Here is a 27,130-nt window from a genome sequence, read left to right on the forward strand (position 1 = left end):
TCTATTTACCTTTCTTAGGGAATGACTTGAGCGTGCTTTCTGGGCTGTCAAATACATGCTGCTTACCATGTCGAATCCTGTTTGTACTAGTACAACGGCGCTTGCTCTCTGCGCAGCAGCTCGCTACTTACGCCCATGGCTTCGACGGTGAAAAATCTCTGCCAGGTTCCTGTCACTGTCAAGGAGGACGTCGATGGCTGTGAATTTCCACTATTTACTCCAGATTATGCATTGGAGAATCCGCTGACACTGAAGGAGCTCCGAGGAGGAGGTAGTGGCGCCTAACACGACTATACCAGCACAGAATTGTGGAGAAACGCCAGCTATCTCGCCTGTCCTGAAGAGCTGCAACCAATTCAGCACTGATGGGTTGGTCTGCTCTAATACCTGCCTTGTTCTTTACACTTTACCTAACCAAATACAGCAGCAGAGGATAAACCTCCACCTCAAACCCATCCACCAGAACTCTGAGTCTCGTGCCCGGCAAAACTACGCCAAGGTATTCCGAAAACGGAAATCGCTCAGCTCCAATCATGTCTGAGTCCTGACAAATGGGCCATCGACTCATCATCCTGCTGGCTTCAGCGACGGGGAATCAGTCAAAAACTCAGGGGCTGGTTGACGGGGAGACGGAATCAAAGTGGGTCTGGGGGCTTCTGCCTGTGAACTAACAGGCACTGAAGCAGGCAGACACAGGGCAGAAGTCGGCGTCGGCCGCAAGTCGGGGAGCCCATAACCGCGATTGCATTGTGACGGATGACCATAAATAAACCGACATGTTGCTTCTCATCAACCCCGTGCTCCCAATCGCCAACACCGCCCGCTTCGCAATTGGGCCCAACTCCCGTCTTGTTCAAGGGTTCTGTCACTTGGGCCGACCTCATACACCAGCACTTTATACCTCCCCATCGGCCTGTCATGTCCTCAAGCGCCTCGAAGATGCCCAGCTACCCTGGCTGGAACCTGGACCTGCGCTGGACCGGCCCGCCTGACAATCACCGCCGGTCTTCTCAGAACTGGGATTATCCAAAGGGCATTCACTACAACTGCGTCGGCGCCCAATCGCACATGCTCCTCGTTCGTGAGGTGGCGATGATGCTGGTCATGGACCGCCTGAGCGACAAGCCGAATTGGAACGTCAAGATCTTTGACGACGAGATTGCGGAGAAGTGGAAGGCCGAAGCCCTCGCCTGGCCCGACGAAGACTTGTGGAAACGCATCGCCAACATCGATCACGACATGGAATCACGATGGAAGCCAAAAATGTCGAGACACATACTAAACAAGGAATCTGTTGATTATGTAAATGAATTTTCTACCATTGTGCCCTCAAACGCTCAAGCCTCAAAACCCTTGACCATGAACGCCCCCGCTGACGACGAAAAGTGCATCAAGGAATTGCGCCACAAAGCGAGGCACTTTGAGCGCACCGGCATCACCCCTACGCTTGATGCGACCTTCAGCATCGCCAAGTCGGATGTCCTCGTCCCTCGCGAGCTGCACGTTGCTCTGCGGGAGGCCTTTGCCCAGCTGCAGGTCGACCAGGCTTCCAACCCGGACTGGCACCCCAACACTAACGAAACGGTTCAGGACCTGGTCCACCCTTCCATGTACCCACTGGTGTACGGCCGCTCGCGCTTTATCCCGGAGGAGGTCGTCGGCGTCGAGGACGCCGTGGACAAGTGGGCCGGCAAAGGCGACGTGATCCCTCGACGTCCGGAATTGGGCGAGGAGCCAGCAAGGGGGACACCACGCCAGTGGAGCCGGTGGAACGGGAAGGCTGACGTCGGGGTTGGCGGGTTGGGGATTCACAAGTCCTACTGGTCCACCGTCTATCAGTGGCTGCCGGCAAACGTCAAGTTCACGTCCGACGGCGGCGTGCGGTTCACAAGCTACATCAACAACCTGCATCCGACCAAGTACGGTCATATCTACACGGCCATCGAAAAGCTCCTGGGAATAGCCCTTCCCATGTGGGACCAGTGCCTTGTACAGCTCAAAGGATGGCATAAGTACGGCGCCGGACGACTCGGGCCTCGCATCATTCCCGATAACCCAGAGTATGTATCGCGCTTATCTCCCTGGGCACGCTGTCGAGTCTTTCCTTGGCTCATTACTCGGACCCTGGCTGACATGTACTCTCAGTGACGAAAACCCGAGGAATTGGGATCCGAGAACGCCAGAGCAAATGCTTACTAGGGAGGCCGCCGGGAAGCCTGTCAACGAAGCTGCCGCGGAAGCTGCCATGGAGCCAAAGCAGGCGCCTGGCAAAGAAACAGACGGATCCAGCAGTGAAGAAGAAAGTCATTCTGACGAGGACTTCTCCTCCGATGACGAAGACGACAGCGACTGGAGCCGGTGGATGAAAATACGCTGCCCCGTCCAACCAAACCCTCCCTCCTTTTCTGTGAGCAAAGTCAAGTACGCAGTGGATCCAGCTCAGACGTTGCGAGAACGTTTCAAGGAAATAGGCCTACAGGTCATTATCAAGATGGCGTCCATTGAGCTCACCCCGGAGAAGCCTGAGTTTGCCCCTGGCGGCTGGCACGTCGAGGGGATGATGAACGAGCAAATTGCCGCCACGGCTCTCTACTATCTAGATTCGGAGAACATCACTGACAGCCACCTCGAATTTCGCGCTATGACGGAGTCTGACCTTCACATGGAGTTGCACGTCGGCCAGGACTCGTACCACTGGATGGAGAGCGTCTTCGGCGCCAAGCTGGGTTCGGGCTCCGGCAGCGCCTGTGTGCAGAACTACGGCAGTGTGCTTACCCCGCAGGGCCGCCTGCTCGCCTTCCCCAACATCTTTCATCATCGTGTTTCTGGCTTTCGGCTCGCCGATCCGACCAAGCCGGGCCATCGCCGGTTCATCGCGCTCTGGCTGGTCGATCCGTCGATGCGCATCGTCAGCACGGCCAATGTCCCACCTCAACAGGCCGACTGGTGGGCCGAGCAGGCTCTTGGCACAATCGTGCGGAAGAAGGACGAGGGATCATCGAACATGCCGCCCGAGATCTCTCAGCTGCTGGTTGAACATGGCCTGGCCGGGAGACAGCTGGCCGAAGCGCTGACGGACCAAAAGCATGGGAATGCGAAGCTGCCGGCCGAGCTGCTGGACATGGTGCGGAAGGAGCTAGGGAAAGGATTGCCTATGAGCCGCAAGGAGGCTGAAGAGCATCGTAAGAAGCTGATGGAATCCCGGTCGGCTTTCCAGGAAAATGCGAGGGAGAACTGGGAATCGGCTGAGTATAACTTCTGCGAGCATTAGGGTGTCACTGGTGCTCTCCGTCTCTTCTCTTACATCACCATGTCCCTTCTCTTTTCAACATCCGGGTGTCCTGGACGACCGGCATCTACGCGAATTTCAAGAGACAGTTTTATTGTCCGAGACGATTTTGGGTCACGGTGCGTTTCTTCAAGCACCGGTCGACGTTCGATCCGGTTCCCTAACTTCCCTTCAGCTCTGAGACAACAACGTTGTGACTGCAAGGCAACAATACCGGGTTCTCCTGTCCTTTAAGATGCCATGCCCATATACAGCATTTTCACGATGGCCTGCAATGCATAGATACAACCTGGAGCGCGGATACGGGGCCCTCCGACCGCACGCCTGATGCATGCCACCCCGGGCGACCTCCGACTTGGAATAGGCAATCGTCGCCTGCACCCGTTCAAGGGTCCGAGGAGTTCTCCTGTCAAACTAATTACCGGTTGGTCTGCCCGCCAAGCAGTGCACATTAGCCGATACGGGCCGATAGCGGCGGGCAAAGGTCACGATGTCAGCTAGCCCTATGCAGGACAGGGCCATCTTAGTATGCGGCACGAGGGTCCAGTGGCGGCTGGTTCGTCCCCGGTAAGCAAGCGGTCATAAATAGAGCACATGCTGCTGCTGACCCGACCTCTCTCACAGCACCGAGTCCAGGTCCCCCACATCATCACCTCCAGCGAACTAACACCAAACCACACCCAGCACACCCTCCGTATAACAAACGACAATGTATCCTCACCACGCCTCCACAATTCAAAACACCACCGCCTACTTCTCCTCCAACCCCGATGTCTTGGCCCTCCTGCTAAGCGGTTCGATCGCGCACGGCTTCGCCACCGAGACGTCGGACGTTGACATGCTCATCATCCTGACCGAGGAAGCCTACGCCCGCCACCGCGAGACCCGCCAGCTGACCTTTGTCAACTTCGACCTGGCCACCTATCCCGGCGGGTTTGTCGACGCAAAGTATCTCTCGCTCGGTTTCATACGCGACGTGGCGGAGCGCGGGAGCGAGCCAGCCCGGTTTGCGTTTGCGGGCGTGCAGGTACTGTTCAGCAAGATTGAAGGGTTGGACGAGGAGATTAAGAAGGTGGTTCGGTACCCTGTTGAAAGCAAAGAGGACAAGATCGTGCGGTTCCGGGTGCAGTTGGAGGCATGGCGGTGGTTTTCTGCCGAGGGGAGGCAGAAGAAGAATGCGTATCTTCTTGGTTTGGCGGCGAGGAAGTTGGTGCTGTTTGGGGGAAGGCTGATCCTGGCGTACAACGAGGTGCTGTATCCGTTTCACAAGTGGTTTCTGAGGGTGCTCGAGGGGGTCAAGGAGAAGCCCGACGGGCTGATGGAGTGCATCAACAGGGTGATTGAAGAACCGTCCGAGGCGAATGTCGAGAGGTTTTATGAAATGGTGATGGGCTTCCAGGAGTGGAAGGTGAACCATCCCCCAGGCCGGTGGGGAACACAGTTCATGCTAGATAATGAGCTGACGTGGATGACTGGGAATACGCCAGTGGATGATCTGTGAGAGAGTTCGTAGTGGTTGTAGCGGTGGACTCATATTCTTTCCTTCGTTCGGAAGTAAACATCAATCGTCCGAGCATAGCCAGTCGAGCGGCAACGAGCCCTCCCTGTTCCCAGTTCAGAAAGCAGTTCTTGTCCACGAACCTGGACGCGTCCGGGCCAACTTTGAACAGCTGTTGATCTTGCTCGGACCGGAAGTCTTAGATATGGCCTCTGAGAGGCCGCTGGACCGGAGTTTTAGACTTTGGAATTATACAATTGAGTACCAGGCTCCCTAGCGGAGCTAGGGAGCTAGAAGTACCTTATTGAATCAGAATGATTCTCCCCTTTAAGCCCAAGCATGGGGTCATTTACATGGGTTCAAAAGCCCAAGTCAGTCAACTCCCCGAGTGTCCTCTTTGTGTGTTCCAGTTGTTCGTCCGGAAGTGTTTCCCCTGCTCGCTTGCCAGCCGATCGGTTTTGTCCTCCTCGTCCTCCTCGTTCAAGTTCCGAGTCGCCACCCTCACCTCGTCCCGGCAGCTCCACACCCTGATCCCACTTGAGAAATCGTCCTTGTCCCACATCTTCTTAACTCTCCTCAGCTCTTAACAGTTGTCCCCAAAGTAAGCGCTCTCATGTGACTTGCTCGGAAAGTCCTCACTGTCCAGGGTGGGAAAGTTTACAAAAGCCGCCTCGCCATTCAGCGACAATGGCCGCAATTCCGTCTTGACCTCGCGCAGGAAGGCTCCATATCCCCCTCCATCCACTTGTCCACCCACTCGATCGTGACGTAGGTGTGGTAGACTGCTTCGCGCCAAAAGTACGCCGACTCCGAGGGCTCCATTATATCGGTCGCTCTGCCGCCGGTATGGGTCCAAGTGATGAGAAAGTTGACCTGTTCCTCCTTGAAGCGAAACCTAAATCTTTCCATCAGGCGGCGGATGGTGGAGGTGATCTTATGGAACTTGTCCTTGCTTCCGTTGGTGAAGACGAAAGAGCTGTAGAGCTCGTAGGTCTTGTCGCTCGGGTACACCCGCTCAGTTTCCTCAAGCCACTGGGCCACCAGCATTTCGTACCAAAACCTCGTCAACTGCTCTTCCAATGCGCGCCGCTTCAGCTGACGTTTGAGTTTCATGTGCTTGGTAGAGTCGTTGATCCATTTGTGGTACTCGCGCTCGCTCCCGTCAAAAGTAAGCGTGAACCTCACCCCGCGTTGCGTCGCCTCAGGCTGACGCAGGTCGCAGGTCCACGTACTGCCGATGGTCATCTTCCTCAGCCAGTCCGTAGTGTAGAAGTCGTTCATGGTCGCGAAGACGTCAGCTGTGAGCCCATTTTCGGGAAATCATTGGTACCTTCCGGCGACTACTTTCCCGTTCTTGTTCGCGAGTTTCTGCGCCTTCAGCTTCATTTCCACCGCTACACCAAATTTACAGGCCCCGGCTCCTCGAAGTCCCCAGAACAGCCGGCTATTCCCTGACATGGAGTCGTCGTCCTTCTCAACCGTCACGACCTCCCCATCTGCTGTCATAACCCGTCGCCTCCTCCGAAGAATCGCTCCCCATCCCGAGGCTTCTGGTGAAAGGGCTTAGCCCGCCGCCCAATATGAAGCCGCTAACCCCCACCGTTGGGCAGCGGCCCCGACAACGATGTCCCCGTTGTGTCGCCCGTTGATTAGACTGCCGTGTACATGTCCCCACTGGCACCCAGCGTCGACAGTGGCCAAGCTTTTACCCATATCCAGAGACACCTTGGTCATGCGGCGCAAGTCTAGGGAAATGAATTCATGGGCGGTCGAATAGCCGGCGTACGAGTGCCCATTGCACTTGATGGTGACCTTGAGCCCCAACTTCCTAGCTTCGCGAATCACGTCCTGCACCTGGGCTGTGTTTCCGGGCTGGACGGCGCACTCGGGCCGAGAGAAGCGGAAGAGGAGGTTGGAGGTGGCGATAACGTGCTCATAGTCCTTCTGCCTTTTCTGGTCGCCGGACGTGAGGACCAGGATGGGCCGGCAGGGGGCGTGCTTGCCTTGCTCGCACGTGCCCCACTTGCTCTAGCATTTATCCCCTATATCGCGCTCATGCAAAGTAAGAGTAACCTGATGCTGTTCACAGCATCACGTTCAATAGGAAAGTTGGTAGCATGCTATGTTGAACGTACCACTAGATGTGTGCAGTGGCAAGCGGGTACTACTAGGATAGGTATCAAGGATATGAGGCCCTGGATTGCAACATGAGCGCCTGAAGTAGGTACCAAGGTACTTTATCCTGTTCCCTCCCATTCACTAATCCTTGAAACTAAGTATAGTGGGCGGCTTGCCAGTTGTGTTTGTGAGTACCTGATACAAAGTTTGTCTCAACTTAGATCGTTGAAAAGGTCCATGGACCACGACCCAATCATGTACATACGACGATATCTACCTCGGTTAGTTATAGGCATAGAAACTGATACCGGTACTTAATGAAAGTCGGCACGTGCGATGATAAAAGTGAATTTCATGAGTGCTACTACCTAAGATGATGGGACAGAGAATTGACCTGGCCCAGCCTGTATGATAGCTATTCCACAAGCACAGTCGACCTCGACGTTGGTTAGGCCTTGCCCAAAATGTTTGCCTCGTAGATGGTGGTCGCCTTGCCGGTATTGGAGTTCTCAACCTATGAACGGTTAGCCTTTGTCAGGTTCCACATGTGTTGCAGTCGGTAAGATATCACCTCGTATCGAGGCTGCTCCTCGCTCGCTTGCACATTGCGACCAGCTTGACGGCCAGGCTCAGTCAGGCATGATTTGATGGTGCCGACGCTCTCAGAAGTCTTGGAGTCAGGGCCTGTTGAAATTGACGCCATCAACATGAGCTCAGGCGTTTAAACAGTGTTTTGAAAAACCAGATAGGTACTCACCGCCGACAGGCTTGTATCGAACTTGATCACCTTCCTTGTACTGAGGCATTTTCGGCGTGTGCGCGGTATGTCTGCGAGTGTTTGATCGTTCAACGATTAGCTTTAATGACTGGAAAAAGTGTTCAGGTTGATGGATCGAGGACCTGGGAAAATTGCGACACTTCATCCCCGGTGTAGCCAGACTATATGCTTCTGGACCAATGGGTCCCGCCTTTCAGTGACGTCTTGGGAGATACTGTAAACCCCATCACAGAAGCTCTTCATCCGATCAAAGTCATGCCCCAGTGGGTCAATGACGACTGCTGGACACTTCTCCGAGTCCTTCCACAGCATCCGGAGACTCGACCCAACCTGAGATTTGTCATGATCCGGCCTGGTGTGTCTCGATCTCTGGAAAAGAGTAGTACCTGGAACATTTAACGAAGCGGCGCGGCAGGAGCGGCCAGGTACCTGTACCATAAATTTGATTCCTAGGTAAGGGCTCAACATAACATCATGGATTTCTGTGACTGGGGCCAATTAGGTCATAGACTAGGCATGTCTGACGTGCATGGCACAGCTTTCGCATGAACCTTCTTTGCAGCTCAGTCACCCATTATTCTGATCGGGAAATCAACCCCAAGAAGTCCAACTTGAGGCCTTTGTTAATGATGGCTTGCCAGGACATAATATGCTGCCATGATGCCATGAATTTTGTTGCCATGAACTTTGAAGCTGGCCCTGCTAGACAAATTCTGGCATTGTATGCACTGAGATCGTGCCACAAGGTGAAAGTCTGCTCCTTATTGATTAATGGATAACGTTACTCTTTCTACCTTGGTAATTAGCTGCGTGGTTCCCTCAAGCGCTACCTTACTCATGTCCCACCAGGTGAGCGAGAAGTCACCAAACTGCCCTGAACAATCTCTGGATGCTGTCTTGCGGTATGGAGTGCGCACTTCTACCAGTAAAACTCCCATGTCAGACCATACAAGGTACCCAAGCCAGGCAGACCTTCTGGCCTAATGTTGATAATAGCCCGTCAATCAGTGAAGACAAACAACCTTGACGCACAGCAAACATTTTCTCTGCTTGTCTGCTAAGTATGGCTGAATGCCTTAAATCAAGCACCAGATGCCAGCCAAGCAAATAACTACGGTAATCATCACGCTGCGGGATAATTCACATACATATCAATGATGCCGGGCAGTACCGTTGAATATTCATGAATCAACGGATACGTGTAATTGTTCGCGGCTTCGATGGTCTGGCGGCGAGTCGCCGACGAGCTGTGCTAAACGTACCCATAACGACGAGAAAAAGAGAAAAAGAAAAAAAGAAAAATAAAGGGGACTCACCAACATCATCATCTGGTGTCTCCCCAGTGACAGATCTCTGCAGATTCTGCTTTGCGAGGACCATGAGGGACAAGCAACCCAAAGGGGCGATGTGCCTCTCTGAGGTGGTTCGGCAGATTCGTTTACTGATTTTTGGCAAACAATGAGAGTGTAACAGGTATCTGCGCCTTGGCGACTGCGGTTGACTGTTTGTCGGTCAAGAAACAGTGGCTGCTTTAGGGGTCACGGTGCAAGCAAGTACTACTGCCGCCATCCGCTCACTGTGAGGCGGTCGCCTGCTTTCATCCGGATTGGCGAGAGGGTGGGAGATCGTTCCTTGCTTGGACCAGTACCACCACCGCGCCCAAACTTGAGCTTCAAAGTTCAAATAACCAACTGGAATGCTGTCAAGCCACAACTCCCTTCGACACGAACAGAAACCTAGAACTTGGGGGAGAGGAACGAACGGCTTCCTCAATTATGGAGCGCCTCCATGACCCCCAACATTCCGCCTCTTGTGTTTCCTCATTCCTTTCCACCTGCGTGATCCTGTCGTCTAGAATCCCGCTGGCTCCCACGGTCTCTTCATCATCAGGTCGAAGTATCTGGCTCTCAGTCTCACAGATTCGCCGCCAACAGACAGCCAAGAGCTGCGGTAAGCCAGCATGGATATGATAGGCACCGATGTGGCCACTCAGGTCAGTCTTCTCGCGTCGCCAGCCTTGCAAGACTTTCTGGAAACTGTAACCCACTATCCGATTGTTGTTCTACAGTCCGCAATAAACATTGTCGAACAGCATGTCTTCTTCCGACCCAAAGATGGCCAGGGCTGGCAGTCCAAGCCCGAACTTCCCACTGCACAGGAGATCCTGAAGGCGCAGTCCGAGGTTGAAGAGCTCCAACATAACCCGGTAGATGTCCCCCTGGTCGTCCAAAGATCACTACCTGGCAGCGCAGTACTCGATCCTGCGTTGCGAGGCCACCGAGGGACTGCGGTACTCAGTGAGAAGCGTCGCCGACCATCGCTGTAGGGAGCCCATGATGGATGACGAATACACCAATATTTACACTCATGTAACTCTCAACTGTGTGGTCGACCTGGCGATAACTATGTCTCGTTAAGCTGACTTTGTTTTCAGGTATATGTCAAGCAATACATCATGACAACCATCGGCCGGCTAGTCAGAGTGTCGTTCTCCACGGAACGGTCGCAGTTCCGGATACAGTGGCAGCAGTCAAAGCGGTTTCAGCCAGGCAAAATTGTGGCTCTCTCCCCAAAGAGCGACAACTTCAGAACCATCTGCAAAATCGCAACCGTTGCGCAGCGCCCCTACCATGACGGCCTCGACCAAGACCCACCGCTTGTCGATCTCCAGTGGGCGAAGCCCGAGGACGCGGTGCTAGACCCGACTCTGGAAATGGTTATGGTCGAGTCTCTGCACGGATATTTTGAGTCGGCCCGCCATGCATTGATCGGATTGCAACATGCCGCCCGGACTGAGTGCGTTAGCCCGGAAGTCGGTAACAAAGACCACAAGCAGAAGCTAATCAACGTCTTCTTAGCTCGCCGATTGACAAGTATCTCACCGGCGCCTGTGATGAAGACAACTACCCTGTATTCCTCAAGGAGGAACCAATCATGGACATCTCTATACTCGCCAGCCGCGCCACCTCTGATGACGCCGACATTGCCGACGAGCTGAGCGCATACGACATCGTCCATAGCGGGCCGCCAAACTTGAAGGATCTTACCTTCCTTGACGAATCCCAGCTTCTTGGTCTACATCGCATCATCTCAAAGGAGCTCGTGATTGTTCAAGGTCCGCCGGGAACCGGGAAAACGTACACGTCGGTGGAGGCACTCAAAATCTTGGTGGCGAACAGAAGACGGCGCCGGGGACCGCCTATCCTCGTCGCGGCCCAGACGAACCATGCATTAGATCAACTCCTCACACATTGCATCAACGCCAGTGCCACCGTCCTCCGCATGGGAGGGAGAACCCAGAGCGAAGTGATCAAGCCTTATACTTTGTTTGAGCTGCGCCACCGGTGTCAAATCGCCGCTGAGCGGAAGCGCCGCTTGGCTGATCAGGAGCGACAGGCAAACACGAAAAGGATCCAGGAACTCGTCAACAGTCTTTCCAGCAACGGGTTGTTGAACCCCAAGGCGCTACTCGAGTTTGGCATCATCAGCCCTGCTCAGTATGAGTTCCTTGGCGATGAACAAATGGAAACCCATGAAGTTGTCACGCATCATGGTCCCTTCACACTCTGGCTCGGAAACAGTCTCATTCGTGCCGAAATCCGCCAGGAGCTCCATCCGACACAGCTGGAACTCAATGAGGCAGAGGTTCGCAAGAATCTCCCAGAGTTCGAGTGCGAAGATGATGACCTGGAGGATATCGCCGACGACGAAGAAGACTAAACCCACCTTCGAGGGCCGGCCATCACGTTAAAGCACGTCTGGTCAGGCAAGGACCCATCCAACCTGACATCATGGGACCGCGCCGTACAGCGAGCGCTGCGAAACAATGACCTGTTCGCAATTGACAGGGGTCTGCGCGGTGCTGTCTATCAGTTTTTTCACGCCAAGCTCCTTGAGGCCATGGCTCCCAAGTTTGCCGCCCTTCTTGCTGAAAACGTCGAGCTTTGCAAGAAGCGCAAGGCGATCAAGTTTCTGGGCAATACCCAGCTTGTCTCGGAGCAGAGAATCGACATCGTCGGATGCACAACGACAGGCCCGACCAAGTACCGTGGATGCCTTGCCGCGATGCAGCCCCAGTCGCTCCTCATCGAAGAAGCAGCAGAGACCCGCGAACAAAACACTGTGTCGGCTCTGTACCCCTCTATCCAGTAATTCATACTGGTGGGCGACCACAAGCAGCTTGCGCCTAAGTGTGATATTCAGCGCCTCGGTGACGAACCCTACAATCTCAACATGTCACTCTTCCAGCGACTAGTCAACCTCGACATGCCCTTTGTCATGCTCAAACAGCAGCGCCGCATGAAGCCAGAGCTTCGACACATCCTGAATCCGTTCTACCCCGAGCTATTTGACCACCCCTCTGTAGAATTGTATTCTGTGTTGGTTTATGGTACTCATTTCAGCGGACATCTTTGCTAGACACAGCGCATCTATCTCCTAGCGGTATCAGGATGGTGTTTAAGAGGCTAGGAGCTAAAGAGCGATGGATGGGTCGAGAGGTGTGTAGCGTACTCTTTGTCGGCAATTAGCATTGCGTCCCTGACGGCATCTTGCATATTCCTCGCTTTTAGGTGACAAAGCCATCTGATATCAACGACCTTGGTGAGACCCATGTTGTGAATGACTTCTCAGACAGTGTGAAGATACAAGTATGATAAACCAAGACGCCAATTTCAAGGGGTATCCCCAGCCAGCCGATCCCCACCCAGTCACGCCTTCCGGTTTGAAAACCCAAAGACAACGATGCTACGTCCTGGAGCTTGCGGTTCGACGTTCATGTGCGACGGTAGCCTCCCAGAGGGCGTACGAAGTTAGAAACGCTCCAACCAAATTCACTGACTCCCCCACCGCGGATTCCTCGGCTTCAACGGGCGCTGTACCTGAGCCTACTTGGCAACCGCAATCTCGTACCCGATCAAGACCTCGGTTGACGTGCCGTCCCACCCCCTCGTCCCCGCCGTTGAGATCATGATGCGCGAGGTCGGGTCAATATATAGGTGCGAGATGACGCCGGCGCGGGGCGGGCCGGGAATGATGATGAAGGGCACCTTGCTGTGCTTGAACGCCGACGTGTCGCGCAGGTCATACAGCCGGAGGATGTCGTGCGATGCGCACACGAGGTGCCGGCCGTTGGGCATGGGCCGCACGCAGCTAACGGCGCCCGATCCCGCAGGGAACTTGAGCGCGCGCTCGGGATGCCAGCCACTGGTCGCCTTGTGGATCGAGTATTCTTCCACGGTTCCGTTGCGGCGCCCCGCGTAAATCCAGTTGCCGTCGGGCGACCAGCACGCGCCCATGCACCAGGGCGGCACCCCGCGCCGGTTGTTGATGCGGGCGACGGGATCGGGCACGCGGCGGTCCCAGATGCGGATGGTGCCGTCGACAGCGGCCGAGAGGAAGGTGCTGGACGAGGACTGGGTCGGGTCGGTGTGGGGAGGGGGTGCGGCGGAGGCGAAGACCATGGAGGGGGAAGTGGGGCCGTCGTTGGCGTGGGCGGGTGGAGGGACGTCTGGGGGTTGGGTTTCTTGCGCGGGGGCGGAAGGTGGCGGTTGTTCCATGGCGGGTTCGGTGGAGGTGGGAGCTTGGCTAAAGTCCATCGACATGTCGTGGGCGGTGTCGCCCGTCATGGTGTCGCTGTGGGAGACGTGGCCGTGAGAGTCGGCCATGGTGACGGCTGCCCCGTTTTGCGGCGGTTGGGCTTCTTCTGTCGTAGACGGTGCGCCCATGTCCAATGGAAGCGGGTTGGACATGTCTGCATCGCCCATTGTGAAACCGCCCGAGTGGTCGAGTCCGTGGTTGGCCTCGTCGTGCAGCCCCATGTCCATGGCCCTGGAGAACTCGTCATCATCGTCACCAAATGCGCCTCCTCCGCCCCCCATCGTGTCGTTATCGCCAAAGAGGGATCCGGCAGGGCTGCCGAAAAGTGACTCGTGTTCTGGCGAGCCAGCAGCTACAACTGCGGTCCCTGTGTCGTTGCCGGCCGCCTGGTCTGTCCCGCCTACCCCGTCTGCGGCGCCATTCGCGAAGAAGCTATTTACCCGGGGCTTCGATTCGGCAAAGAACGTCTCACTCCTAACCTCAACCTCGCTCGCCTCGGCCGGTATGGGCGTGCCACTTGCCGGACGCAGTTCGATCGCCGAGATCTGCCCCCCGCTGCCCTCGAAGCGTCGTATCACGTTGCCAGTGTTCAGGTCCCAGTCGAGCACCGTCTTGTCCCAGCTCCCGCTCAACACGCTCTTTTCGTCGGGCGCCAACTGCAGCACGCTGACGGCGTTGGTGTGTCCGCCGTCCCTCAGACAATGTATCCTCTTGCCCTCGTCGTGGCGCACGCTCTGGAGATTGATGCCCCCGCTCTCAAGTCCGCTAAGAAGCCACAGTGCACCGCTGTGTATTGCCAGGCTGTAGACGGGCGACAGAATTCGATCCTCGGCGCGGGCGCCGGGCGGCGCGGGCTCCTCGTTCTCCCAGTAGCTCATCAAGATGCCGGCTTTGACGACGCTGTCGACGAAGGGATGTCGCTGCGCCACCGTGAGCTGCTGCTTGCCGTTGATTGTGCCCATGCCGTCGTGCTTCCGGATGTAGCCGTCAGAGCCGCCCGTCATCCAGTACCGAAGATCGGGTGTAACGGCGAGGGCATTGATGCTGGTGGCCTGCGGCGCTGCCATGGTGGGCACAATGTCGTATAATGGGGCATCGATATATTCTTGCCGCAATATTGGGCGCCACTTGGAAACGGTCACTGGGGTCGTGGGTGCAGCGGATGCGCGTGCGGTAACGTCTTGTCCAGTCGGCTGACCTTCAGGAGCCGGTGCTTGCGAGGCATCGAAGGACTCGGGTTCGGCTTCGGGCTCAATCTCCTGTTCCTGTTCCGGCTCCGGCTCGTCTTGTTCGTCTTGATCATCCTCTTCCTCCTCGTTCTCCTCCTCTGCGTCGTTCTCGGCTTCCAAATCCTCGGCCTCCTCCATCAACTCGTCCTGCTCGTTTTCAGAGCTCCCATATTCGTCATCCATGGTGGAAGTCGTAGTATATAGACGAAGCCACTAGGTCCAGTATCCAATTGACAAGGTATATGGTTGCGGCTTTACTCTAGGTGTTTGTTGATTTTGCAGTAAGAAGGATAGAAGTAGAACCTGGAAGCGACGCGCCGAGATAAGCTAAGTTCTTATCACGAACTACCCTTGACGCGCGCAAGATCACCCCGCCAACTCCGCCAATGCCCGCATCAGCTCAACCTTCAACGCCATCTGTCACGGATATGCACTTGGCGGATTATATGCAGGAGTCCGTGTGCCCGGATACGACGGCAATTGAGGTCAGGCCCTGGACTGCAGAGAACACTGTTATTCATTTATGCTTGGTGCTGTTTGTATTGCCTATGCGGTCCCAGTAGCTATGACCATCTCAGCCAAGCTCGGTGAGGAATACATCAAACAGCCCATCAAGCCTTGAAGAGGGTACGGTGGCCTAACAACTGCCTTAGCTGGGCAATGTTATAGTCCATCTAGCAGCAGCAATATCGCTAAAAGTGCAAAAGATGCAGGTCGGTCGAGTGCCCGTCTATGCGACATTAAACTGCCCGTTGAACGGGGCAAGCAGATAACCTCCGAAATAACCTAAGAGTCTGTTGGGTGACCGCGTATTCAATGCAGAGGCCGTGCCGCGTTGATCATGTACAGGGCAGACCGACGCATGAATTCCTGCAACCGACTGTCCCCCGACTTGGCTGGGCTGCCGTGCCTGGGGCATGATGGGCAGGTGCAGCGCAACTGCTGCCTGCCTGCCTCCGAGTGGCTGAGGAGGGATTCGGAACAGGACGACTCGGAGCCGCGGTAAAGAGGTGGTGGTGACAGGGTTTTGCCCATTCTTTCGGGCGAACAGTCGAGGTTTGAGCCAGCGTCCTTCTCCGCGGTTGTGACATCAGAGTTCGAACGATCAGCTATAACCGGAGCGGCAGGACTGTCAGCCTGCGGTGGTGCGGTACTGCGAGGTATCTCGGTGACAATATCGTCAGGCGGGTTGTGGAAAGGGCGATCGTCCACCTCCTAGTCTGTGCCATTAACCGACACGCCCCCTCGCCAGAGCCCGTAAAACCCTTCACAGTTCTTCCACATCTTGATGGTACCATCCTCCGACCCCGTGGCGTACAAGTTTCCGTCCGGCGAAAAGGCGATAGACCAAATTGGGCCGTGGTGGCCCTTGTGCACGTCAAGCTCCTTCGTATCATCCCAGCTGTAGACTCGGGCCCAAGTGCCTGGTTCCTCTCCGACCACAAACTTCCTGCCTTTGAGATCAAGGCCCACACTCGCAATTCCGTGAGGCAGCTTGATTTGCTTCAGTTCGTCCTCGGCCCTCAAACCGCCCCAAAAGTATGCCGTCTTCCCCGCAGCCACTGCCAGGACAGGAAGGCCGCCACCAATGTCTGTCGGCGCGCTGTGCGTGGAAGCGAGGGACACAAGCTCACACGACTTGATCTCGCCCTCGAGCCTCACCTCGCGGACACAACGCCTAGTGGGCAGATCGAACCAACGAAGGGTGTCACCCGATGCGGTGATGATGACACGAGGATCCTTAGCCCAGACGATGAACTTGATGGCTTCCTTGTGCACACCCTCGCCGATCTCGAACGCCCGCGAAGCCTCGACAGTAGTTGGGTTGACAACATTAGAGTTCGCCGACGACTGCTCCCCAGGAGGCTGCTGGTCCTGCAAGTCGAAAATCCGAAGCTTCTTTTCGAAACCGCCAGTCGCAATCATGCCGGATTGGTCATATGGGTAGGCGATGGCCCGGACGATATGATCATGTTGCAGGACGTACAGCAGCTCTCCAGTGTGGGTGTCCCAGATCTTTGCAGTAAAGTCGGCCGATGCCGTTGCAGCGGTCGTAGCGTCGGGGCTCAGTCTTGCTTGCCACACAGCGCCCTTGTGGCCGAGGAAAGTCCCAATCCAGTCGCCTGTCTGACCGTCGCGGAGCATCGGGTTGCCATCTGCAGCACGCGCCAATTAGAAAATGAGATCCAATCGAGAGATGTGGTCCGCCGACCTTTGCATGCTGAGATCATATAGTACACATCTTCCTTCTCGAGCGGAGAGAAGCTCAAGTGGGGGACTGGCCGTGAATGGCCATGGCAGGTCAGGGGGACGTATTGGCGAGGGGCTGTCGCGTCAGCCATTCCGAGTATCAAGACACAATTCAGATTGTCGCTGTAAACGGAAAATTAGAGGGGCGTGTCGTCAGATGGCTGTGAACCTTCCAATGCTGAATATCGTGGAGGCTATGGGATGGCTGCGACGACAACTGAAGCAGCGTCGGTGACAGTCCGGTCTGGCCGTCAACGAGGGAAGAAGAAAATTACGAAGGCCAAAGAAAACGAAAGAACAAGAGGTCGTAACAAGTCGTAAAGTCGGAGCGTCAGGAGATGGCAGGAGAGGAGGCCAAAGTGGTCGTCACACCTTGGCCGCTGATGGACAGAATCTGGAGCAGGAAACGGAAAGTGCTGTTGAATGCGACAGAACAGCGCGGCCAGTGTTGCAGTGTCACCCAGAGAGTCCGGTGCGGGGTGTGCCACTGCCACATGCCAGGGGCGCGCATGCCAATCTGGACAACCCCCTTCTTGGTATGGGCTCCGGACACCCACCTTCTCTCTGAAGTGACATGGAAGAGCCCGAGACTCGAGGAAGCAGCTAAACATTCCTCTCTCCTCTTTGTAACTTTCTCGATGCTAGTTCAAACTCATAATTGCTGGATATCTCAATTCTCATGTCTTGGATATCTCTTCTCCAAAGTCATTATTCAATGATTGGACCAACACATCAAAGTACACGGCCTCCACCAGCGAATGTTTCCTGTACCCGTTAGCTCAAGCCCCAATGCGGGTATAGTACGTGTACAGTACCTTGTACAGTACCTTATTAATGTAAGTACCCGACAGGGCATTACAGGCTCCAACTGAAGCCTTGTTGATACCGTCATCGCTTCAACAGCTTGAAGCATTCTCCCCGTTTCCGCCGCGCTCACCCTTTGTAGCACAAAAAAAAAAAAACATTGATTACCTCACCACCTTTTGTCAGCCGATTTGAACCCTCATCACATTCGCTGGGTGGCTCGACGCGCCGTACCCCGGCTTACAGCGAGACAGCTAGCTCCAGACAGCTGCTTCTAAGTGCCCATCGTTACCCCGCCCTCATCTTCGGGCCAACCAACAACCAACGCAACACAGTGTCAGCGCGATGCCAGATTTCAAACTCTCGGCCCAGCTGAAGGGTCACGATGCCGATGTGAGATTTTGCGAGCTGCTTGAAGGGATGCCGAGACTGATGCATAAGCATCCAGGTGCGAGCCGTCTGCTTCCCCGCCGCGAATACCGTTCTCTCGTCGTCCCGCGATCAAACGGTGCGTCTCTGGCGCAAGACAGCCGACAAACCCCCAACCTTCGATGCCACCATAACCAGTCAAGGGCACGGCTACATCAACTCCCTTACATTTCTCCGTCCGTCGCCAACCTGGTCCGAGGGTCTCGTGGTTTCAGGTGGCCATGAGGCAATCATTGAAGCGAAACGGCCGGGCTTGACTGCGGGCGACAACGCCGACCGGTTGCTCGTCGGTCATGGCCACAATGTGTGCACGCTGGACGTATCTCCCCGCGGGGCCTATGTCGTGTCCGGCGGCTGGGACGGGAAAGCGCTAGTTTGGGACACGGAGAAGTGGCAGATCTCGGCCCAGCTTATGCACCAGGGCGAGGTCAAGAGTGTCTGGGCAGTTCTGGCCTATGATGAACACACCGTCATCACAGGTAGCGCCGATACTCAGATTCGGATATTCGACCTTCGCCAAGTCAATGCCGTTGGCGAGGTGGAGCCACGGCGCACTCTTAGCACCAGCTCTGTTGTGCGCGCGTTGTGCAAGCTGCCCAGTGGTCTCAAGGGCCATCCGAGCGGAGCGGAGTTCGCAAGCGCCGGCAACGATGGCATCATCCAGCTGTGGAAGATGAACGGGACGGAAGTCGGAACGCTACGCGGTCACGATAGCTTCATTTACTCCCTGGCTTGTCTTCCGACGAGCGAAATCGTGAGTTCAGGAGAGGACCGGACAGTCCGGATCTGGAGGGGTTCGGAATGCATCCAGACAATAACGCACCCCGCTATTTCGGTGTGGTCGGTTGCAGTGTGTCCAGAAAATGGAGATTTTGCTTCTGGCGCCAGCGATAATGTGGTCCGCGTTTTCACTCGCAATGCCGACCGCACAGCACCGGCTGAAGCGCTGTCCGAGTTTGAAGAATCGGTTCGAGCGTCTGCGATCCCGCAGCAGCAGCTCGGCACTTCGATCAACAAGGAGCGGTTGAATCCAAAGTCTTGGCTTCTCAACAACGCCGGCAGAAATGATGGGCAGGTAACGACAGTTTTGGAGGATGATGGGACCATTGGGGCTTATCAGTGGTCGCTCGGTGAGTTCAACATCTTTGGGTCTGATGTTCCCACTCCCTAACTGTCGGCAGGTGAGCAACGGTGGGTTCATGTTGGCACCGTGGTGGACTCGACCGGAAGTAGTGGGCGCAAGGTCCAGTACAACGGCCAAGAATATGATTTTGTGTTCGATGTCGACATTGAAGAGGGCAAGCCGCCACTCAAACTGCCCTACAACCTTTCCCAGAATCCATACGAGGCGGCAACTAAGTTCCTTGGGGACAACGAACTCCCCATATCATACATCGATGAGGTGGCCAAGTTCATCGTGACCAACACCAAGGGTGCAATCATTGGCCAGACCGCCGAAGCTTCCTCAGCCGACCCATACGGGAGAGAATCGTGGTATCAGCCCGACCAAGCAGCGCCGCCGAAGAAATTCCTGCCGTATACAGAGTACCTCGCCCTAACCCAAGCCAAGTGGGAGCCGGTCGCAAGGAAGCTCAAGAGCCTCAATGAGAAACATATCTTGGCTGGAAACAAACACATCGCCATGAATCCCGACGGCGTAAGCCGTCTTGAATCGGTTCTTCAAGCGACTGTGGGCGCAACAAACCAGAAGACTGCAGCCCCTGGGCTCCTCGAGGCTCAGCGTAGCGTCTACATGCTCGCAACACAATGGCCGTACGGGGATCGACTTCCCCCCCTCGACGTCCTCCGCTGTTTTGCGGCGTGGCCCGGTGCCGTATCTGTCCACGACAGCAAGTACGGCAGCCTGGTGGACATCGTCTTGCGGGGTGCCCTCGACGTCCAAGATCCCATATCATCCAACGACCAGCCCGTGGTAGAGCTAATCAAGAACTTTGACGCCACCAAAATCAACGTCAACAACATCATGATGGCGCTGCGCGCCGTAACCAACTTGTTCGCCACCGCCGAAGGCCGGTCCCTCGCCGCCTCCGAAGCCGCGGCCATCACTACCCTCCTGGCCCGCGTCGCGGGCGTCGAAGGCGACCTGGGCCCCATCGGGCCGGACAACAACAATCTCCAGATTGCGCTCACTTCGGCCACGTTCAATCTCACATGCCTCGCCTTTAACCAGCGCGAGTCGGTCGACCTTGAGCTGCTGATGACGCTCTGCCAGGTTGCTGAGGCGGTCATCCGCCGGCAGAGCGATCCTGAGGTGCTGTTCCGCGCGCTCATGTCACTGGGGATGGTGTTGGCCATCGGCGGCGACGCAAGGGATTTGGCCAGGACGCTGGAGGTGGGCGAGCCGGTAGGCGAGGCGGCCAAGAAGAGCGGCGAGGCGAGGATCAAGGCCCTGGCGCAGGAGTGCTTAGGGTACTTGAGGGGGTGAATGGGAGGGGATAGGTGTCTGGTTTATGTGAGAGATAGATGTGGATGGGATTTGGTCGGAGGGTTATAAGCCATAGGGCCATCATGAACTACGAGTCTAATCGTTCTAAGTGCTTTACTTCCCTGCTTTGACCCTGGGTTGACCACGAAGAGGGGGCAGGGTTAGCCCGACCGGCGCTCGATGAGCAGGTGAAGATCATGATTATGACAGGCTGTGCTGTAGACCCACCTTCACTTGGTTTGAAACCCCGGTATTAGCGCAGTAAAGGGACGATGGCAACCCTACGAGAGGGTTGGAATTGTGCCACAGGAAACATTCTCGCTTTTGATCTACGGAGCATTCTCAGATCAAGCAAAAAGCCGAGATGGTAAAATGCTTCTGAGATCTTACAAACGCCTGCGACCGTGACGAGGGTTGCTGAAACCCCCTCTTTCCTCTGGCCGGCGGTTGGCGACACGCGGATAACACCGTGCCCTCCCGTTTCGCCTCAGATCGTACCGCAAAGTTGCTGATGAGCAAGAAATTGTGCGGTAATGCGTACATTCAGAAGAGGGAAAGGAACAGGGAATTCAGGGTGGAGAACCTTGGGCTCGCTCATACGTAGCTGTTTCGGAGTAACCATCTTCGTGGTTATGCGGCAAGTTTCTATCCAACAGCTAAGGCAACTAACTCGACCAGCGCTGCAAGACTGGAGACAAACTCGTATTTGAGACGTAATATCCAAGACAGTGCTATAGCGGTTAACCCCGCAGGGGGCCTTGGCAGCCTGAGGCATGCCGAGCTCGAGAGCAACATACTCTCGAGGACGATAGTAAGGAGTACGCGGGAAACCATTCCGCAGGAGACACCCAGATCCGTCAAAAAGGAAACCAGTGCCCTTGAACGCCGACCCCACATGCGAGAATATACAACCATGGCATGGCATAGCCGTCATGACCAATCTAAGAGAACGCCATTGCTTACTTCAAGAGTTCAGTTATAATACCGCCCAAAGTCCACCCAAGACCAGTGGCAGATATCCCCAATGCGCCAGCGCACTGCCGCCGAGCTGCAAGGCACGCGCAGCGCCACTCGTGGTGGTATTGCCCTGCCCCGAAGCGCGGAGCGTGAGCGTGTAGACGTCCGCGACGCCGATTTCGGTGCTGTTGAAGCAGTTGGTCTCGTTGACGATGGGGATGCGTGGATCACCGGGCTCGGCAAAGATGATGTCGACGCACTGCGATGGTCACACAGTAATCAGCAATTCTGGTCCTTTACTGAAGCACTAACTTCAGGGAGGAGGGCGGTTTTACCGAGTACAGCGCGGCACCGTGGACCGCCAACTCGACCAACTGGATCGTCGCCAGGTCGCCCGCCTTGACGGTCGCGTTGACCGGCAGCGGCACCTGCGGAAGGCAGACGGTGCCTGGGTAGGGATTCTTGGTGGGCCCGAGGAGTTGGAAGGGGGGAACCATCGGGAAACTCATATTTGGCGGGCCTCTAAGGTCTCGGTTGAATTCGGGCCCTTCGTTGCCGAAGCCTAGGTTGACGTATATGAGGGCTGTTGCGTGGCCCTGAAACCAGCCCGGTTGGAATGCAATGGCGCCGCCTTGTGTGGACCAATATGTGCGATTTTCTGATGTTGGCATTCCGCCGCCTAAGTGCGGTGTTAGACGAGGTGTCAATGAGCTGAACCGATCGAAGAAGACTCACATGGATACATCCACTGCATCCCGTATGGGTGTGTCTCGTTCGTGATCAGGTTGTTGCCTCTCCATCCTGGGTATGTGATGACTGTGTGCGCCGACACGAGCGCCGCGCTGGCGATGGCGAGGAGTGTTGATGAAAACATGGCGAGGTCTGTATGCGTTTGTAGCCGACGGTCTGGCGGGAGGTTTGGGCGCCGTTTGAACACTTCACGAAATGTCCTCCTCTTGAGATGGATCTGAGTTCTGTCGCCCTTTGTCGCTCTTTCGATGTAGCCTGGCGAGAAACCCTCCGAATCACGACTCCCCGCTCAGTACAGCTGAGGTGTGTGTGACTTTGTAAGTGGCGGAAGGACCGCGTGTTACCGAATCCGCAAGCACGTTAAGAGGGCCGGAAATTGCCCAACATTTGTCGTCGAAGATTTGTTCCTGGCGCGCGATTCGAGAAATATGGACGACTGGAGGCAAAGACCGAGTCGCTGGGCATCTGGAGGCTAATATCTGCAGCCCATCCCCCTCGCCCTCCAGCCGCCCAGGTTTTGTCACCCCCAGTATTGCACCCCCCATGCAGGACACCGGCAAGGAAACATCGGCCGACGGTTCCTTCGCATGTCAATGAACCACCGGCCCAATCAAAGCGGCGTTCTGGCAGCAGCATGCTTTGCCATGGACATGACCAGTCAAAGAGGGACAAACTGGCTGCAGAGGTGCAACCTGCGCATGGCGACCCTCCCGCCCCCTGCCACCCGAGAACCGCTGCGGCCAATGGGCGGCCGCACCTGGCCGCTTGGCTGCGGGCGAGTCGCTGTGCGAGGGGGGATTTGCAGGTCCATCACTTCGCCAAACGCCCCGTTCCCCATTGCAGCAATCACCAACAACCCTCCAATCGGCGGCCGTACCGCATGACTTCTTGGGTAACCCAAGCTTCTGGCCTTTTTTGAGAGCGTTGCGTTTGGACTGTTACTGGTGAATGGGGATGCATCCTTGCATGAATTGATGGCCTGACGAAGGGGTCAACATGTGATGCCGGAGTGCTCATGGGCTTCTGAAGATGAGAGTGCTGTCCAGGCATCGCGAAGCGCAAGAGATCGTGGTGTTACACAACTGGTTGCGGTCCCCAGTCACATCGGACTCTGAATTCCTCTCTCCACATTGTTGCGGTCCTCCAACCTTGTTGCACGGTTAAGCGCCCAAGATACCTGGTCCGGAGCCAATCAGGCGTCGCATCCCATGGGAGGAAGTCTGATCGGATCTTACCGTGCCCAGAGTCCATGAGACAACAACTCTTCCATCTCAATAGAACCCCATCAAAGATCGTATGCAGCCAGAACTTCATGCATTCAGGGGACCAAGGACAGGAAGTGGTTGAAATAGACCCGGGAATGCGCATCGCGCGATAAACAAAGAGAAGTGTTATATTGAGTCGCTTCGCTAAGGCTGAGTCGTGATTCAGACTGGCCGAAGGCAAATTTGTCTTGTCGGAAATCCTCAATCCGAATTGCCGCCATGGGGCTGAACAGCAACTTCGTCGATTCTTTGAAGAGTCCTGTTGCTGTGCGACATGCTTCGCAACTTAACACTGGTCAACCGGTAAGCTGACATTCCCGTTTCGGTGCGACCCCGAAATGAAAATCAATAAAGGCATTACATTCTGCCGCTTTGCGACAGCATGGGTAGAGCGGCCATTAAACCCGCAGCATTGCTGTAAACTGAGCCGGGGAAGATAGATGAATGAGTTGATGAGCTGTGGAGTTGAGAGGTGTCACTCTGAACCAAGACAGCCTGGAGGACGAGAAGCTCGGGAAGGCGGCATCGTAAACGGCAGGCGGTGGGGCGTATTCTGCCTATCAGCTCCTTATTGGTACCACATCTCTGTTCCGGTTCAGGTTGTTGTTGATTGTTGCCGAGTCTCTTCAATCTGAGAAACGAGCAGCACATGAATCAGCAGGGCTTGGAATCATTTCCTGGCGAATATTTATTTATTTGGTCAATGTGAGAGTAAGACCGTCGTCATACACAGGCCATCCTCGCTGCCAACCCACACAACCTCAACCGCGACCAGTTGCTCACCCTCATAGTTGGCACTCGCACAGTCAGACAGGACATGGCGGAGCAGAGCGGCGAATGGAACCAAGTCAAGCGCAGAGGAGGCCGTCTGCGTAACCTACCAAAACCAGTAAACAACGCGGCAGATTCCCTCTCTGACGGCCTCCGACCCAATCCGAATCCCGAGCTTTCTGTTGGCGACCTGTTGAAGTACCACAAGTTTGTGACCGAGGGTTGGCGAACTTCTACGTGGTGGGCCCAAGTACGCCAAATTGTCGAATCTGCCTTGGGCAAGCCAACCTGCCCCGTCATCACCAAAGCAGTCTGTCTAGGCTCAGGTCCCTATGAGCCAAGTAACGGCAGCCAGAGGGCGAAGTGGACAGCCCACATGCAGACTGCTGCCTTTTGCTTTCTCGTTGAATATCTGGGTATCTAAACCCTTCTCGGCGATGCCATGACTTTCACGGTTACCATGCTGACGACGTCTCAGAACATCGCACTGGTCGAGACATTACATGTGTGGTTCAAGAGCCTAGGTTCACACAGACAGACAAGGAATTCTGCACCAGGATCGGTCTGACGGCCGTTGATACCCCCGAGGGCTTTTCGATTGTGGACGAAAACACACTGCTCTTTGGCATTCACCTGGAGCTCGACATCTACAACCAAGCATTGACCAAACTTCCAGCTGTCTACGTCGGCTCCAGCCTGCAAGAGTGGAAAAAGGTCATCAACCACGATTCGGACACGGAAAACCCGCTTATGGCCTTCTCCAAAATGGACCAGACGTATGATAAATTCGTTTTTCCTGACATCGACTACATGTACTCGAGTACAGTCATGTACTGGAGACGAGCCGAGAATTGAAACATTTGCACTATCAAAAACCTTCATATTGCCGATTTAGCAACGAAACGAAGACCCGCTGATCATCGAATTGTCTCCGTGTGTTGCGATCCATAGAAGAAAACAAGACGTCCCCAGGTAACAAGAGGTCTCGCATCTCATCCCCGCGCTGTCTTGCTCTGGACCCGCTGAACCAGCAGCAGGCCATGATTACTCCAGCCGCCAGCAGTGGAGCGGTGGCCATGACCTAGAACGGAGTGAGCCTCGCCGTCTGGGATTTTGTCCACAATCCGAAAACCCATCGCACCCATCGCCTGCTCGCTGCAGTTCGTCAGCGTCGCAGCTCATCGTCTGTCGACGAGAGAGCGCTCGCCTTATGTCTTACTTCAATGACCTGGCCTTTGAGGACATGCCTCGTTCATGCCCGTCAACGTCGTTCATAAGTACTTGTACCTACCTAGGCATGCAACAAGCATCTTGCCCCATTCTTGGTTGGCCCTCGGCTTGCCGCCTGATATTCATCGCCTCCTGCTGTTCCGCCCCTCCCGGCTACTAGTGTCGGCCATTCCTCCTGCCACTGCTCCTACCGCCGCCGTGCCTGCCGTCGTGTCTACCACTGCTCCGGTCGCTGTGCCCGCCACTGCTCCTCCCACTATGTGTGCCGCTTTGCTTTGGACGGGGTGTTGGGCAAAAGACTTCCAGAAGTCCCATGCACATCTCGTCGTGGTCTTGCGGTACTAGTTTTGGACTAGGATACCTAAGTAAGGTAGCAACTTGGAAGTTGGGTTCAGGTACGGCTGGAGACGCGAAGACGGTGCCGGCTTGCCTTTGAACTCATCCATGGAGCGGGTTGTTTGTGGGATGTGGGAGGCCCCTAGGTGTCAGGGTTGTTGCAGAGGGGAGCAAGGGTTATTTACGGTAGCCCGCCCAAAGCAGCCTTCACTGCTTTCCTTGGTCTGAACCTTGGGCTTTGCCATGGTCTCTCCTTGCATTTGGGCATCATGTGAAGCCATGGAAGTGAGCGTCATCATTCATTGATGACGCCCTTCCGACTGGTGGGCTGTGCCTTTGACGTCGAACTTCAGTTTGTTGGAACCTGCAGGGCGACGACCGCTGTGATATGCGCTGGAAGAAGCTATTCCCAGTCAAAGCAGTGGATTGAATTTTTTAAAGGTGGTAAAAGTGATTGATTGACCATGCTGTTGATGGGCATGGGAGAGGACTAAGTATGTAAGGAAGAGGGGTTGCGGTGCTGGCACCAATCAACCACCGAGGTCCGTTGAATGCAGCCATCAAGGCGGCTTCGTTCCGACACAGTTGATGTAATTAGATGTCACAGTGTTACTTAGCCCTTGGCATTACTTTGTTAGAATGGCTCATGTGTGAGGACAGCAGTTCTTTGCTCGACACATGGCTTTCTGTAAGTGTTCGAGGACTAAGAGTGTTTATTTTAAAGTTTTGGATGGGTTCTACAGGAAGTATGAATCATACCTACGGTTGGGCAACGAGGTTGGGGTTCTGGACCGGCCCTTTTTGACTGCAAATAACAAGTTGAACTTGTCGTTCCAGTCAGCGGACCTGCCCAGTGGTGATTGAATCTAGAAAAGTGTACACCCAGTTGAATTTGGCCCCTACCCTTCCAAGAAACCATATACTCAAGCCGATTATAGTCCTCTCAGCACATCTCCCCCAGAGCGCAATTCTCCCTTCTCCTTCCGGGGTCCTGAATCACACAACAGTCATGAGCATCAGCGAGGGCAGAGTTTGAACCCCAAGACTGTAAACTCAGGGGTTGCTATTTACTACCGATGTATCTAAGAAAGAGTATCTGTACGCTCACATTTACTCCAGTTCGTGGGGGAATCACTCCTTCGGGGTATTCAAAAGCAGTCCAACCCAATGCCCGGTGCGCTCCTGATGTCCGCCCTGTGCCGTCACTCACCACACAATAAAATAAAAAATCCAAAAACATGGCTTTCTAATTCAAGGGCAGCCTATGCAACCCGTGAGTGACGACATATCCTATCCGTGCTGACTACTCGAAGTTAGCAACCATTGGTCCAGTACGGCTTTCAGATAGTGAGTGCTGTTGTCACAAGTTCCTGGGGATTTTC

General features: G+C 55.2%; 10 protein-coding genes across 10 annotated transcripts; 6 read left to right on the forward strand and 4 right to left on the reverse strand.

The window, feature by feature from the left end:
* Positions 1–939: 939 nt before the first annotated feature.
* Positions 940–3,271, forward strand: N657DRAFT_680089 (uncharacterized protein; the record flags this gene model as incomplete). Its single annotated transcript, XM_062796245.1, has 2 exons — positions 940–2,060; positions 2,146–3,271. The coding sequence occupies 2 exons, from the start codon at positions 940–942 to the stop codon at positions 3,269–3,271; spliced, it is 2,247 nt and encodes a 748-aa protein (XP_062649138.1).
* A 727-nt stretch (positions 3,272–3,998) lies between these two features.
* On the forward strand, positions 3,999–4,790 carry N657DRAFT_680090 (uncharacterized protein; the record flags this gene model as incomplete). Its single annotated transcript, XM_062796246.1, has 1 exon — positions 3,999–4,790. The coding sequence occupies one exon, from the start codon at positions 3,999–4,001 to the stop codon at positions 4,788–4,790; it is 792 nt and encodes a 263-aa protein (XP_062649139.1).
* Positions 4,791–5,163: 373 nt separating this feature from the next.
* Positions 5,164–7,826, reverse strand: N657DRAFT_663222 (FAD-binding domain-containing protein; the record flags this gene model as incomplete). Its single annotated transcript, XM_062795167.1, has 5 exons — positions 7,663–7,826; positions 6,382–6,790; positions 6,118–6,306; positions 5,497–6,036; positions 5,164–5,362 (listed from the first exon to the last, which is right to left on the reverse strand). Exons 1-5 carry the CDS (start codon positions 7,709–7,711, stop codon positions 5,164–5,166), a joined length of 1,386 nt encoding a protein of 461 aa, XP_062649140.1. The 5' UTR covers positions 7,712–7,826.
* A 1,817-nt stretch (positions 7,827–9,643) lies between these two features.
* N657DRAFT_633208 (uncharacterized protein) lies at positions 9,644–11,403 on the forward strand (the record flags this gene model as incomplete). Its single annotated transcript, XM_062791197.1, has 4 exons — positions 9,644–9,676; positions 9,752–9,934; positions 10,118–10,479; positions 10,542–11,403. 4 exons carry the CDS (start codon positions 9,644–9,646, stop codon positions 11,401–11,403), a joined length of 1,440 nt encoding a protein of 479 aa, XP_062649141.1.
* A 180-nt stretch (positions 11,404–11,583) lies between these two features.
* On the forward strand, positions 11,584–11,835 carry N657DRAFT_680093 (uncharacterized protein; the record flags this gene model as incomplete). The annotated part of the gene is made up of 2 exons (XM_062796247.1): positions 11,584–11,697; positions 11,755–11,835. 2 exons carry the CDS (start codon positions 11,584–11,586, stop codon positions 11,833–11,835), a joined length of 195 nt encoding a protein of 64 aa, XP_062649142.1.
* Positions 11,836–12,569: 734 nt separating this feature from the next.
* N657DRAFT_633209 (SPT8-like protein) lies at positions 12,570–14,693 on the reverse strand (the record flags this gene model as incomplete). The annotated part of the gene is made up of 1 exon (XM_062791198.1): positions 12,570–14,693. The coding sequence occupies one exon, from the start codon at positions 14,691–14,693 to the stop codon at positions 12,570–12,572; it is 2,124 nt and encodes a 707-aa protein (XP_062649143.1).
* Positions 14,694–15,725: 1,032 nt separating this feature from the next.
* On the reverse strand, positions 15,726–16,852 carry N657DRAFT_570731 (WD40 repeat-like protein; the record flags this gene model as incomplete). Its single annotated transcript, XM_062788761.1, has 2 exons — positions 15,726–16,666; positions 16,723–16,852. The coding sequence occupies 2 exons, from the start codon at positions 16,850–16,852 to the stop codon at positions 15,726–15,728; spliced, it is 1,071 nt and encodes a 356-aa protein (XP_062649144.1).
* Positions 16,853–17,692: 840 nt separating this feature from the next.
* N657DRAFT_644240 (PFU-domain-containing protein) lies at positions 17,693–20,722 on the forward strand. Its single transcript, XM_062792720.1, has 3 exons — positions 17,693–17,957; positions 18,013–19,123; positions 19,175–20,722. Exons 1-3 carry the CDS (start codon positions 17,910–17,912, stop codon positions 20,437–20,439), a joined length of 2,424 nt encoding a protein of 807 aa, XP_062649145.1. The 5' UTR covers positions 17,693–17,909; the 3' UTR covers positions 20,440–20,722.
* A 693-nt stretch (positions 20,723–21,415) lies between these two features.
* Positions 21,416–22,270, reverse strand: N657DRAFT_570445 (uncharacterized protein; the record flags this gene model as incomplete). Its single annotated transcript, XM_062788733.1, has 3 exons — positions 21,416–21,655; positions 21,732–22,075; positions 22,132–22,270. The coding sequence occupies 3 exons, from the start codon at positions 22,268–22,270 to the stop codon at positions 21,416–21,418; spliced, it is 723 nt and encodes a 240-aa protein (XP_062649146.1).
* Positions 22,271–24,228: 1,958 nt separating this feature from the next.
* N657DRAFT_680098 (uncharacterized protein) lies at positions 24,229–25,037 on the forward strand (the record flags this gene model as incomplete). The annotated part of the gene is made up of 2 exons (XM_062796248.1): positions 24,229–24,598; positions 24,661–25,037. 2 exons carry the CDS (start codon positions 24,229–24,231, stop codon positions 25,035–25,037), a joined length of 747 nt encoding a protein of 248 aa, XP_062649147.1.
* Positions 25,038–27,130: the final 2,093 nt, after the last annotated feature.

The sequence above is a fragment of the Parathielavia appendiculata genome (assembly GCF_033297405.1).
Source record: "Parathielavia appendiculata strain CBS 731.68 unplaced genomic scaffold N657scaffold_4, whole genome shotgun sequence".
NCBI classification, from domain to species: Eukaryota; Fungi; Ascomycota; class Sordariomycetes; order Sordariales; family Chaetomiaceae; genus Parathielavia; species Parathielavia appendiculata.

Coding starts and splice junctions, on each gene's coding strand:
- N657DRAFT_644240 (XM_062792720.1), top strand. CDS start 17,910: ATGCCAGATTTCAAACTCTCGGCCCAGCTGAAGGGTCACGATGCCGAT. Junction 17,958..18,012: donor TGAAGGGTCACGATGCCGAT/GTGAGATTTTGC, acceptor ATAAGCATCCAG/GTGCGAGCCGTCTGCTTCCC. Junction 19,124..19,174: donor GGCTTATCAGTGGTCGCTCG/GTGAGTTCAACA, acceptor AACTGTCGGCAG/GTGAGCAACGGTGGGTTCAT.